The following is a 14,063-nucleotide window of genomic DNA, read 5'->3' on the forward strand; positions in this document are numbered from 1 at the left end:
ATTTCACTTGAATGATCTCTCTATTAAATGAAGACCACACACCACCTAGTCTTACCATGGACTTTAATTTTACATAAATGATAAAAGATCAAATATGATATGCATGAGAACATGTAACTAAGGAAAATACGGATATAAGTCCTATTCGAATGAATGTATATATTTTGTAGCTGTGATGAGTTCACTCACAGTAGTATTGGAAATCTCCCCCAGCCCTCCTCACAAAAAGTATCAAATAATTTAATATAGAGAAGATGTCAGAATTGTATACAAATAATGAATGGTTTTGAATATTTTCATGAGATGAAAAATTAACATTCTATTCAACGAGGCGTCAGCCGAGTTGAATAGAATTAACGTTAAAGATAAACTTGAGTTCTGGTAAAAAAAGAAAAGAAAATGAATTCTCACAGAATCTAACGAAACTTACACTGAATGTTCAAGATTACAAATAAATGTCAAGTGCCAAATAATTTTGGAAGAAAATGTATAATGGCTGAGTAATGAGCAAAGAAAGATAAGAAAATCAGGGTAGTACTAGCCCCGACACCATGTGTGTTGTCCCATATACATCTTTCTGTGTAAGTGATTGTTACTTTACCAAGACTCTGCCAAATTTATGATGATTTTGATGACTCCAGAACCTTGCATTACACACCATTACTTACATGCTATATGATCAACTTTTCTGATCCATTCCACACCCTTTCTTTCACAATGCAATCGCATTACCAGAACTCAAGTTTATCTTTAATCTTTGAAAGAATGAAAATATTCGCACTATTAAACGAATGAAAAACATTTGTTATTTGTTTTATACAACATCGAAGAAGATGTAATAGAACGTTAATCAACAAATTATGCTTTACTCCTTATATTAAAGAGAAATGAAAGTTGGAGTCAAGCCTTCTCGATCACATTGAGATTGCCTTTGCGTCAGATACACTCAGGGATACGCGCACGGCAGAGAGGTACGCAGTCTGCATATAACCAAAAATGCACGGCGCATATAACCAAAAATGCACGCCCGTGCAATATAACATCTATTGAATATCATGTGACCAACAATCCTCCAATCAAATGACAAGGATCCACGTAGATGTTGTATAATAGACAATACCCCCACCACCGATAATATTTTCCCCACAAAAAAATAAACCCCATAACCGCATCATCCTGTCTGCTCTGTAAATCAGTGCAATAAAACCATTAAGAAAATATATCCTATATTATGTTTTTCTCTACTGCTACGGTTTTTCATCTACAATGTCTATTTTGTCAGGAACCTATACTATACAAGCACTGCTTTTCAATAGGTTCCTCAAATTCTACTTAATCTATCATATGAATTCAATATCATCGAGATGTGCTCATACTATATATATATATATATATATATATATATATATATATAATTTCTATTTTATATGTCTGTCTATATTTCTAGTAAAATGTGGAACAAATTAACTTGAAATATTGAAACCCTGATACATACGAGTGTCATCATCTTTCTCTGGGTATTAAATATGGCTTCCCATGTCTTATGTTCATTATTACTTGATTCATACAAATCATAATATTTATTTTGACTTTCCATGATAATATATGAACATCATTAATTACATATCCCGATTTCCTCACGCGGCCCTGCTACGAACAGGATCGTCAAGACTTTCCAGAAATGAACTCGAGGACAATTTCAATGCTCTATTATAGATCCCAAATAAATCATATTCGGATTACCTAATTTATCATTGTCATTTCAAAAGAGTGATCGGCAGGGCTTTTGAAATGACCTTAGGCTGAATTTAGAAAGTCTTCTTGATCGAGTTAAAGTATAACATCTTACTGTAACCCCATAACCACATAGTATATAGAGTATTTCTGACCACTTTCAAATGAGCATTTTTCATGTTAACTCCACTCTGATGTTGTCATAGCAATGTTTATCCAGACGACAACTTCTTTTCTGTTTCTGTTTTTATATCAGTCATCTTGTTGTCGATGAGTTCATCAACCATACCGAGGTCTTCTTGGGGGACGACATAGAGAAGTTGTTGAAGGAATATCGTCATCTTGTCTGTAATAAACAAACACAAAGATAGCAAAGGATTCAGAATTCACATAATAATAACAATAGATAGTTCTTATATAGCGCTTTTCAGGACCGAAGGCCCTCTCAAAGCGCTTTACAGATATATATCACCCCGGTCATCGGATTCAGGCATACACGCACACAATGTATGCACATTCTCCACTCCCTTTGGGAGCATTCCAGCCAGGCGTCATTTTTACAAGCGCACACTTGCTAATATAAGCACATTAGCCTTCGCATCCTACCGGGTACCCATTTAACACCTCGGTTGAGAGTGGCAAATGAAGATCAATGTCTTGCCAAAGGACACACCTTAAAGCCCATATCAGGGATTTGCAAGCCCTCAAAAACTAATATCAAAATATTATCTAAAGCAGCAAGATGAGTGAATGAAAGAATTTGTAAAGTTCATATTTAAAGGCTCTGTGGTTTTCTCTATATGAGTGAAAATATGTTGTACACAATAAATGGGGTGAATAAAACATTGTCAGTTATAACATTTAAATTTGAAAAGAAAAACGAGTGTAATTAAGCAGATAGAAAATATTTTGAATATTTAAGGAAAGGTTTCACTTATAATTTTGTGGCTCTCTACAAGTTTTGAGATTTTCACCCTGCAAATCCTGACATGAATGTAAAGAAATGTAATCTCTTGATTTTGTTTAATAATGATGTGACATAAAGCTATTAATGTATTTCTTAAACCCATCAAATAATTGTCTGCAAAAAACAAAAATTCTCACGCATCCTCTGTCCCTTCAATTTCTCATTGTGATTGCAAAACTAGAGTGTAGCTGTGCGAGGAGGGTTTGTATGGATAGCTGTCTTATAGTCACCAAAAACAACATTTCAAAGTCCCTGGCCCGCATTCCTAATGGTCTGGTTTAACGGAGGACTGAATGAATATTTGTCGGTACACTGATTTATGGAGCGCCAAGCATGCCAAGTGTCAAAGCTCTTTATTCTGTAGAAGTTTCTGTAAATCTGGTATAAATGAATTAAACGAAATGAATCTTTTCATGAAAATGACAATTTGAAAAGGATGATTTCATATTGATAAGATATTTTGCGATTATTTATAGTTACAGAATTATGGTAAAAATTGTTTACACGATGATTGGCGTTCCATACACTAGTGAACGAGAACTATCTTCTTAAACCCGGACTATAGAAAGTATGGTGTACCTGCCTGTGGCTATGGGCTCTTGAGCCGTCGAGGTTACACATTACACCGTTACACCGGGCATGGTGGCTCAGTGGTTAGAGCGCCCGCCTCATGAACGGGAGGTCGTGGGTTCGAACCCCGGCCGAGTCAAACCAAAGACTTATAACAATGGGACCTTCTGCCTTCTAGCTAGGCGCTCAGCATATTAGATTGGAGAAGGGTAGTAATAACAAATTATAATATGCAGGGCCCGCTGGAAGAGCAGTTTCATAACTGAAGTGGCTACCCTGGTTAAATAAAACGTTATTATTATTATTATTATTATTATTATTATTATTACAAGATTTGGGGGTGTTTTAATTTCCAGGATACCATGGGGGACATTGATATGATGCCCCTAAAATTGCCCCAATCGTGGGGTACCCCGGGGGTACCCCCACCCCTGCGTACGGTTCTTCCTTACCTAGGTTATCATTAACCCAGCGGGGTTTATTCCTCCACTTGACTGCGATGAAATACACAGGGACACCACTTAATGTGATGGCGACTCCGATGCCACAGTCCACGGGGCTACTATAGAGCGACATGCCGACCACGAAGACACAACACAGGGAGAAGATGATAGGGATGAACACGGGAACCTAGGTAAAAAAGAAGATAAACATTGATGATGATGACGTGAAGGAAGTGATGGTGGTGATGATGGTGGTGATGGTGGTGATGGTGGTGATGGTGGTGTTGATGGTGGTGGTGATGGTGGTGATGGTGGTGATGGTGGTAGTTGTAGTGTACGATGGCCGCTGGAGATGGTGGTGGTGGCGGAAGTAATAGTTGTATTGGAGATTATGGAGGTGGTAGTGGTATTAGGGAGTTTTCGCAAGGCGATGCAAGTTTCTGACTACGGGGTATTTAAATGAGCTCGCCATTCCGTACTAGCTTGACTCCCGACGCTAATACGGCTGAATACCGTCGTAGGTTTGGACGCTACGCGGAAATTCTCGCTCTGAGTGCGACCCCCGCTAAGATTACCGTTGTAGAAGGCCGCGTCGCCGGTTGCGAAAACTCCCTTATGTTGGTGGTGGAGATGGTCATGATAGTGATGGTCATGATGATTACGATGACAAAATTGATATATAAGACTTTGTATAAAACTACTCTTTAAAACAATAATTCTGATATTCATTATCATCGTCATCATTATAACAATCACATGACATTGACAATAAAAATGAATGAGGAGGTTCGACATGAATTAAATATAAATTAAAACAGACGCATATATCAAGTATCAGTTTTAAGCATTGCCATACGGGCACAATTTCGGCAGTGGGCCATCGTCTGTAGCTCGAAGAGGAACTTTTCGGTGTATAAAATTTATTGAGGGGGTAGAATGAGCGCTTTAAGTGCTGACAGTCACTGTCATTCCATTTCTATCCATCAATAGCGTTTTATTGTAATTTCGTCTGCAAAGTATATTAGAGTCAATATAAATATCTGTAGTTTTATTTTGAAAAAAGTGAAAGATGCATCGTGGCCCAAATATTGGTAACTTAAACATTCTCAGGGGCTGCAAGAAGCCGCACCAAGTTGAATTGTCCGATCGAGTGAAAAGAAGATTACGAGACTCGATGGAGAAGAAATGAAATGGAGAAAAAAGTTCAACTAAAAACGTTTCATATTCAATCAGATTCCTGTGCTGATACTATATACAACTACATTTATTTCTTTCAAGGAGAATGGTCGGGAAAATTACCTTAAAGGGGCGTTTCAAGTTGGGATATTTCCACCTGTAGTATGGTATAATAGATACCACCAAGGCACTGAAGAGCCATCCGGTAGCACCGGCGTAATTGATGAGACTGTACACATCGTCGCTGACAAGGAGCATGAGGCTGAACGGAACCTTACGAGAAGGGGAAATGTGAAGAATAAGACAATTATCACTGTTGAACGGAGGATTTATTTCTTAAAGTAGAAGCTTCATGTTATCGCTTGTATATTCTGCGAAAGGTCGTTGCCACCGAGTGAGAAAAAAAAAACGCATTTCAAAATTGGCCCAGCGTGATGTACAAGAAAAGCTCTTTTTATATCATTACATTAAAACCCAAAAGTGTTGAATGTAATTCATTTCAAATTCACATATTAAGTGGAATCTTGAATATTTAAATTTATCTTGAGATGGTCTTATTTATGTCAACTGATTATCATTAATAAGTTTTCAAATGCGAAAAAATGTATTGCTGTCTCAGAAATAGCCAAATAAATTGTCAGGATTTTGTAAACGCATACATTGGGCATCTTCACCTGTTTGGCAAGATATAATAGAGGAGCTAGCTAGGTATCAGGGCTATGTACCTACCTTGCTGAAATGGGCCATGTATGTGTTAATTTAAAGATACTATGTCCCTTTTGCAACCAACATAAAATTATGTAGAACTTTGCAGGAATTATGAATATGTCATCTACGTCTTATCGGTGAAATTTAAACGTTAGCAGTGTCCTAATATTCAAATTATGCAAGGAAACTCGTTTACTTGCTAGACTTCACTGTCAGACACTATTGAGTGATTGACTGGCTTTTTCTTCTTTGGTAACAACATACGTAAAATGAGCCGTAAAGGGTACATGAGCATTTGTCTACATCAATAACCCACTTCTTGTAATGGTCAAAATTAAACTGATTGAATCTTTGCGCAGCACAAAACGTACGACCATTCATAATCAGACTATTACTTACTGACTTGGTAGCACTTACATGTAGGTCGATTCGACAACTAATAGTCGTTATTTTCCCACTTAAAGACATTTTCAAGCCCCCCCCCCTTTCTTTAGGTAAGTTCTAAATTAGTAATTATCTTTCAAATGCCGTTGGAATTTAACCTTTTCATTTTTGGCCTGCAAATGGGACATAGTACCTTTAACGGGTACCTTGCATAATCCTTTATTATATGTCCTGTCTAACAGGTGAAGATGGATGGTCAATGTCTATGTTATTTTCTTTCTCACCCTCCTTCCATTCACACCTTATATCATACAGATATGATAATGTTTTTGAAAAAGTCAGAGGGCCCCTATATACATGTATATTACATCGGGGCTGGGGAGGGGGCTTCCTTCTACAACAGACATAAATTATACCCCCGGCCCCGAACATAATACCGTACTCACTGTGAGACATGCTGCTGGGAGGGGTGTCTTCCTTTCAACGTGAATCATAGACGCTATCACGGGTATATGACCCTCTCTGGATGCAACGTAGAAGAGCCTATTAATAGATTATAAATTATATGTTTCATTCACAAATGTAATATATGCTATCATATATTATATATTTCATTCACAATATTATTATATATGATATTATATATATATTTCATTCACAATGTTATTATATATGCTTTCATAATTTCAATCACAAATGTACTATATGCCATCATACATTATATATTTCATCCAAAAATGTATTATATATATATATATATTCATAAGTTTACATGTCGTTGATTTGAAAATCAGTGAGAGTGGTCCATATATTCGGAGCAGAAATTACACTCCTCCCCCCCCCCCCCCCTAATCCCAGTCATTTTTTCAGAAAAGAGTCTGGAAAGTAACGACGATCACTTTATCGAAATTTCACCAAATTATCATTTAAAAATATTTTCATACAATGGTTCCATAATTCCACTACTTAATTACTCCATATTCCAATGCTTTCCTTTTGAATTTCAGTCATAGGAATTAAAATTTCGTGATTCATGATTTAAAAAGCACTAACTGAATTAAGTTATTCATACCAAAAATATAGTGTTGATAGCTTTTTATCCAAAATATGATCTCGTCAAATTCTTAAAGGTGACATTCAAAGAAAATCACAAATATGTCAACGAATGTATCACTAGAAACTAGTAAGCTAACATATGGCCATCGTACAAGTTTTAGGTCAACTACATATCGGGTGATATATAAAAATACAAATACAACCACCTCCATAGAAGCTGGGATATACGAGAGATTCGCCGGAAAAATAACGATGTTTTAATGACGTCATTATATGAACCAATACTGCCCAAGCAGTCGACATCCCATAAAGAATGAACATAATTGCAAAGCTATTATTTGTCAAATTATAATGAGTTTAGTGCATATAAATGTAATGGCATGTCAAACCATTCAAAAGGGGATATGACCCGATTCTGATAACTAAAATCTTTTGCTTGTAAGTACACAGGATAGGGGTTAATTAACAATCAAAGAAACCAGACTTTCAAATTGAAAAAACCCCGGAATGATAGTAAGGACGGCATTTGTTCCCTCTTGAAACGCCGAACATACCGCGGTGTGTGCAGCTGAATATACAATGGCGTCTTATTTTGTTTACAAGCAACAGATTCCTTTAATTTTGTATCGCTGTATTTGTCATCAAAATAAAACCATGCGCGGGGTTTAGAGTGAGGCAATATATTATACATTTAGCCTGACGGTAGTGAAGTAAGAGAAAGAACTCAAGAGAAGATGAAAACACAGGCACTGAAAATGTGTGAGATGTCATGGGACATCGTCTGCTTGTGCAAATCATGTCCATACTGTGATCTGTAAAGCGCTTAGGCACATCGTTGGATCGGTGTATTGAGCGCTCTATAAAAAACCGGATTATTATTATTAGGTGATACGTACGTAGACGTATCACCTTTTGATTTCGTCAAGATTTTTATTATTTATTTATTTATTTATTATTATTCTTCCTCGAATTTGTTCGCAGGATATCTCAAGACTGAACGAAGCCATTGTTATGAATCTTTCAATGATGATAGATCTTAGTCTAACTTAGAACTGCGTGACTTTTCAAAGACTCAAAGTCATCGTGACGTCATCCAGGCGCCATTTTGTGAAAATCAACTAATGATCATATCTTTATAACGAATAATAATTTTTCATTCATATTTATCATGATTAAGATCAATATCCGTCCGGTCAAGTTGAGGTCAATAAACGTGCGTAAATGCGCGCGTGCGCGCTCGTCCGCGCGTTTACGCGCGCGCAAAAATTAAAAATGCTCTAAATCATCCCAAATTTTTTTTGCATACGTTTCAGGCCATATGGAGTATTTGATAAAAAAATTACGCACACGCGCATGCGCGCGCGTTTTCGCGCGTACTGGCATTTTGCAACATAGAATCGCCGATTTTTTTCTGTCATCATATTCGGTACATTTTTCCAAGCATTTTGATAATTTGTTCACCTTTTTTTAACGCAATGAGCGTCCGTCAAAGTTGACAGCACGCGCGGATTTGCGTTATCTTTATCCACAATACATGGGCAAAAACATGCCTATATAAAATTCATTGTAACTCTTTAGAATAGATAGAAACTCCTAATATTTTGTCATATTTGGATAGATTATGAGTCGGAAATATGATTTCATGTCTCATTCGATCCTCAATTAACTCATGACGTCATCATAATGGCCTCCAAACTCAAAATTTTAATTTGCATATTATGACGTCAGCATATTTTTGGAAAATTGATTGTATCTCTGTAAATTTCAATCAATTTTCTTTTTAATTTTGATATGTTCTAGCTGAGACAATTTTCTACAAATGTAATGTTCACAATTTTTATTTTTGACAAAAGTATCATGGTGTATTTTTGCGATTAAAGGAGGCATGTCAATTTTTCGCATTTTGCGTGTATTCTCTATGGGACATGACTTTTTCTCAAAACTGGATTCTACACTCCTGTCTTTCGCGAGCAAAATCTCCGTTGTTTTAGCTTCGTTTTCGCTGAGCTTCGGATATGTTGTAGCTGAGACAATGAGCTATCACAAGTGTGCCTTTTATTTCTCGATCAGATGCCGGGATCATGCTCATATTTCACTTGCAAAGTAGGATTTCTGAATTCCATTTCCTGTTTACGTGTAATCGCTATGGGAGATGTTTTGGTATATCGGTAACGCACTTGACTTCCAACCTCGAGATCCCTGGTTCGAGTCCGGGTGTCTCCAACACTTTTTTTTTCACTTTTTTTCCTTTTGACCTTCACTGTACCATCTCCTTTGATTATTTAAACACGTAGATTCGCAAATAATGTCATAAATAACCCTTTTTACTTTATTATTACCCTATTTTCACTTAATCCATTACTTTTTGCGTGTAATCCCTATGGGAAATGACTTTTTCTCAAATCTGGAGTCTACATTCCTGTCTTTTGCGAGCAATATCGCCGTTATTTCGGCTTGGATTTTGTTGATTTTTGAGTATGTTGTAGCTGAGATTATATGCTATCTAAATCAACCCTCATTTTTTCAATAAGATGTCATGATCGCGCTCATGATCATGATCATGATCATCACGATCATCATTATCATAATGATGCTAATCATTTATCAATTACATTTTCATTTCTTTGAATAAGATAAAATCGTCAAAAGGTGTTCTTCATGATGTAAATTAGAGTCAAATGTGTAACTGGTTACTGCACAGGGTCAAAGGTCATATATTGTTTCAATCTATCTTCCCTAGATCCATGATGATCAAGGAGACACAATTTAATCTTGACATATGAATAGATCATAATGGGAGAAGCATATGAATGGGAGAAGCAAAATAATATATCGTGTAATGCATTATTCGTTATGTAAACCATTATCATACGTATCACCTAATTCGTCTAAGTGACGAATTAAAGTCTAGTATTTATTTTGTGTCTGTATAGAAGAAATTATTATTATTCTTCCTCAATTTTGTTCGCAGGATATCTCAAGAATGGCAAAAGCCATAATCATGAAACTTGCCATGATGATAGATCTTAGTCTAACTTAGAACTGCGTGACTTTTCATGGACTCAGCACCATCGTGACGTCATCTAGGCGCCATTTTGTAAAAATCAACTTATGATCATATCTTCATAACGAAAAGGAATTATTCATTCATATTTATCATGATTTAGATCAATATCCGTCCGGTCAATTTCAGGTCAATAAACGTGTGCAAATGCGTGTGTGCGCGTTCGTCCGCGCGTTTACGCGCGCGCAAAAATTTAAAATGCTCTAAATCATCCCAATTTTTTTTTGCATACGTTTCAGGCCATATGGAGCATTTAAAAAAAAATCACGCTCACGCGCATGCGCGCGCGTTTTTTGCGCGTTCTAGCATTTTGCAACATAGAATCGCCGAATTTTTTCTATCATCATATTTGGCACATTTTTCCAAGCATTTTGATAACTTGTTCATCTTTTAGTAACGCAATGAGCGTCCGTCAAAGTTGACAGCACGCGCAGATCTGCGTTATCTTTATCCACAATACATGGGCAAAAACATGCCTATACAAAATTCATTGTAACTCTTCAGAACAGATAGGAACTTCCAATATTTGTTCATATGTGGATAGACTATGAAATGGAGATATGATGTCATGTCTCATTTAACCCTCAATTAACTCATGATGTCATCATAATGGCCTCCAAACTCAAAATTTCAATTTGCATATTATGACGTCAGCATATTTTTGGAAAATTGATTGTATCTCTGTAAATATTGATTGATTTTCTTTCAAATTTTGAAATGTTTTAGCTGAGACAATTTTCTACAAATGTAGTGTTCATTTTGACAAAGGCATCATGGCGTATTTTTGCGATTAAAGGAGGCATGTCAATTTTTCACATTTTGCGTGTATTGTCTATGGGACATGACTATTTCTCAAAACTGGATTCTACATTTCCGTCTTTCGCGAGCAATACCTCCGTTGTTTTAGCTTTGTTTTTGTTGAGCTTTGGATATGTTGTAGCTGAGACAATAAGCTATCTCCAGTGTGCACCTTTTTCGATCATATGCCGGGATCATGCTCATATCTCACTTGCAAAGTAGGACTTCAGAATTCCTTTTCCCGTTTACGTGTAATCGCTATAGGAGATGTTTTGGTATATCCGTAACGCACTTGACTTCCTATCTCGAGATCCCTGGTTCGAGTCCGGGTGTCTCCAACAATTTTTTCTCCACCTTTTTTTCCTTTTGACCTTTCACTGTACCATCTCCTATGATTTTTTAAACACGTAGCATCGCAAATAATGTCATAAACAACCCTTTTTACTTTATTATTACCCTATTTTCACTTAATCCATTACTTTTCACGTGTAATCCCTATGGGAGATGACTTTTTCTCAAATCTGGATTCTACATTCCTGTCTTTTGCGAGCAATATCGCCGTTATTTCTGCTTGGATTTTGTTGATTTTTAAGTATGTTGTAGCTGAGACTATATGCTATCTAAATCAACCCTTATGTTTTCAATAAGATGTCGGGATCGCGCTCATGACCATGATCATGATCATTATCATCATGATCATCATTATCATAATGATGATAATCATTTATCAATTACATTTTCATTTCTTTGAATAAGATAAAATCGTCAAAAGGTGTTCTTCATGATGTAAATTAGAGTCAAATGTGTAACTGGTTACTGCACAGGGTCAAAGGTCATATATTGTTTCAATCTATCTTCCCTAGATCCATGATGATCAAGGAGACACAATTTAATCTTGACATATGGATAGATCATAATGGGAGAAGCATATAAATGGGAGAAGCATTTTATAAAATAATATATCGTGTAATTCATTATTCGTTATGTAAACCATTATCATACGTATCACCTAATTCGTCTAAGTGACGAATTAAAGTCTAGTTATTATTATTATTATTATCTCAGCAGCTTCCGGAGAGCTCTTCATGTGCTATGCCGGGGCTGTATTTAAGCGTTTTGTAATTTACAATAATCATTACTTCGAATGTTTCCAAGCATTGAATTTTGATGAACTCGTCGAATCAAAGTTTCAATTTTGCAATAATGAAAATAAAGTTAGTTTTTAAAATCAATGAATATCTACTTTAATCTTCAAATGCAACAGCGTCTTCTAATGTATAACAAAAAAAACTATACGCTTATATCGCGTTCAAAGCCGATTTTTCCATTACACGCAAGGGGTCAGTATTAGGTCTATGCATTAACTAACGTCGGACTGCCTATCTATGGTCGGCTTTTAAACGTTTTTTAGAAAAAATGCATTAAAGCATTAAACTGAGAAATATCAGCCCAAAGAGGGAGTAAAAAAAAGGTTTATAAAAAAATATTTCTGACAGACCGACCCATGTTTTGGCACCTAAAGGGCAATACAACATATTTTTTTTTAGGCCTTATTATAGGGACTTCCATTCAAAACGCAACACATGTTTAAGGTTTTGCCGTATTCCATTTGCATTAATAATTTACACTTTCACATACCTTTATCACTTAATTTAGTAACAACTTTCCCAATTTCCCAGTTTCCTATTTTTCCAAATCTGTTCGACCATTGGCGAGGACTTTGGATGAAAAATCGAAATGATTTTAATCATTTTTGCGGGATTTTGCATTTAGAATTTTCACTTTAGCGAGATGGTGGATGAGATATTATCCTGAAGAAAATAGTAACCCATGTTTGAGGCCAAGTAGAAAAATAAAGGCGGTTTCACGAATTTTGCAGCACAAAATCATACCCTATGTTTAGGGATTTGTTGGCAAAAAGTAACGCATTAGAGGATTTGTTGGCAAAAAAAGTAACGCATTAGAGCACTGATCGCACGTCCCCTTAAAGACAAACCTGATTTCTGGTCATGCAATTAGATTGTGAAAGAAAAGGTGTGGAATGCATCAGAAACAGTTGATCATGTAGCATGTAAGTATTGGTGTGTACTGCAAGGTTCTGGAGTCATCAAATTCATAACAAATTTGGCTCAGTCTTGGTAAAGTAACAAGCACACTACACAGAAAGATGTATATGGGACAACTCAAATGGTGTCGGGTCTTGTACTACGTGATTTTCTTAACTTTCTTTGCTCATTACTCAGCCAGTATACATTTTCTTCCAAAATTGTTTGGCACAGGACATTTATTAGTAATCTTGAACATTCAGTGTAAGTTTCGTTAGATTCTGTAAGAATTCTTTTTCTTTTTTTAACCAGAACTAAAGTTTATCTTTAACCGTATTAGGCGAGCACCCCCGCAACGCGACGGGATCTTAACGAGCCCTCGCTAGTGAAACCCAACGTGATCTTACCGAGCCCTCGCTAGTGAAACCCAACGTGATCTTACCGAGCCCTCGCTAGTCAAACCCAACGGGATCTTACCGAGCCCTCGCTAGTCAAACCCAACGGGATCTTACCGAGCCCTCGCTAGTCAAACCCAACGGGATCTTACCGAGCCCTCGCTAGTGAAACCTAACGTGATCTTACCGAGCCCTCGCTAGTGACGCACCGTTGAGTGCGCCGGCGATGGACAAGGCTACCACGATACTGATGGTCCACCACCACTTCCCCATCACCTGCCGACCAAAATCCTGTTAGAAGAAGAAAAAAAAACCTTTTTTAAATCCACCGTTCTTTTAAAGATTGGAAATGCGAAATTATTTGTGATAAATACCGAAGCGCCCCCTGGCAGCTCCAGGATTCTTTTGACCATGAGGGGGGGGGGGGGGGGGGGGGTGGTATAACGCTGCCATATCAAACAACAAAAGAAGCACATGTTTTGTTGCTATCTTTTTATTCCGATTTTATGAAGAGTACAACAGATTTTGTTTCGTCAGATGGCACCCCCTTCCCCCCCCCCCCCCCCCAGCGATTAGCCCAGACGATAGTGACTTAAATTGGTCAACTATTCATTCGATTGTCATTTAAAAAATAAATTGAATTAAAGGAATCCACATTTCAATATTAAACATTACTAAATAATATACACGATATACATGTACATAGTCATTATTAAAATTTAA

At 36.7% G+C, this 14,063-nt stretch overlaps 1 protein-coding gene across 1 annotated transcript; it reads right to left on the reverse strand.

Annotated features, from left to right (window-relative positions):
- Positions 1–1,409: 1,409 nt before the first annotated feature.
- Positions 1,410–13,625, reverse strand: LOC753611 (cystine/glutamate transporter). Its single transcript, XM_030975073.1, has 5 exons — positions 13,528–13,625; positions 6,429–6,525; positions 5,014–5,163; positions 3,724–3,901; positions 1,410–2,080 (listed from the first exon to the last, which is right to left on the reverse strand). Exons 1-5 carry the CDS (start codon positions 13,611–13,613, stop codon positions 1,947–1,949), a joined length of 645 nt encoding a protein of 214 aa, XP_030830933.1. The 5' UTR covers positions 13,614–13,625; the 3' UTR covers positions 1,410–1,946.
- Between the last annotated feature and the right edge of the window lie 438 nt (positions 13,626–14,063).

Source organism: Strongylocentrotus purpuratus, unplaced genomic scaffold (genome assembly GCF_000002235.5).
Source record: "Strongylocentrotus purpuratus isolate Spur 01 unplaced genomic scaffold, Spur_5.0 spur5_scaffold_8, whole genome shotgun sequence".
Classification (NCBI taxonomy): Eukaryota; Metazoa; Echinodermata; class Echinoidea; order Camarodonta; family Strongylocentrotidae; genus Strongylocentrotus; species Strongylocentrotus purpuratus.

Coding starts and splice junctions, on each gene's coding strand:
- LOC753611 (XM_030975073.1), bottom strand. CDS start 13,613: ATGGGGAAGTGGTGGTGGACCATCAGTATCGTGGTAGCCTTGTCCATC. Junction 6,526..13,527: donor GCGTCACTAGCGAGGGCTCG/GTAAGATCACGT, acceptor ATCTATTAATAG/GCTCTTCTACGTTGCATCCA. Junction 5,164..6,428: donor TCCCAGCAGCATGTCTCACA/GTGAGTACGGTA, acceptor CCTTCTCGTAAG/GTTCCGTTCAGCCTCATGCT.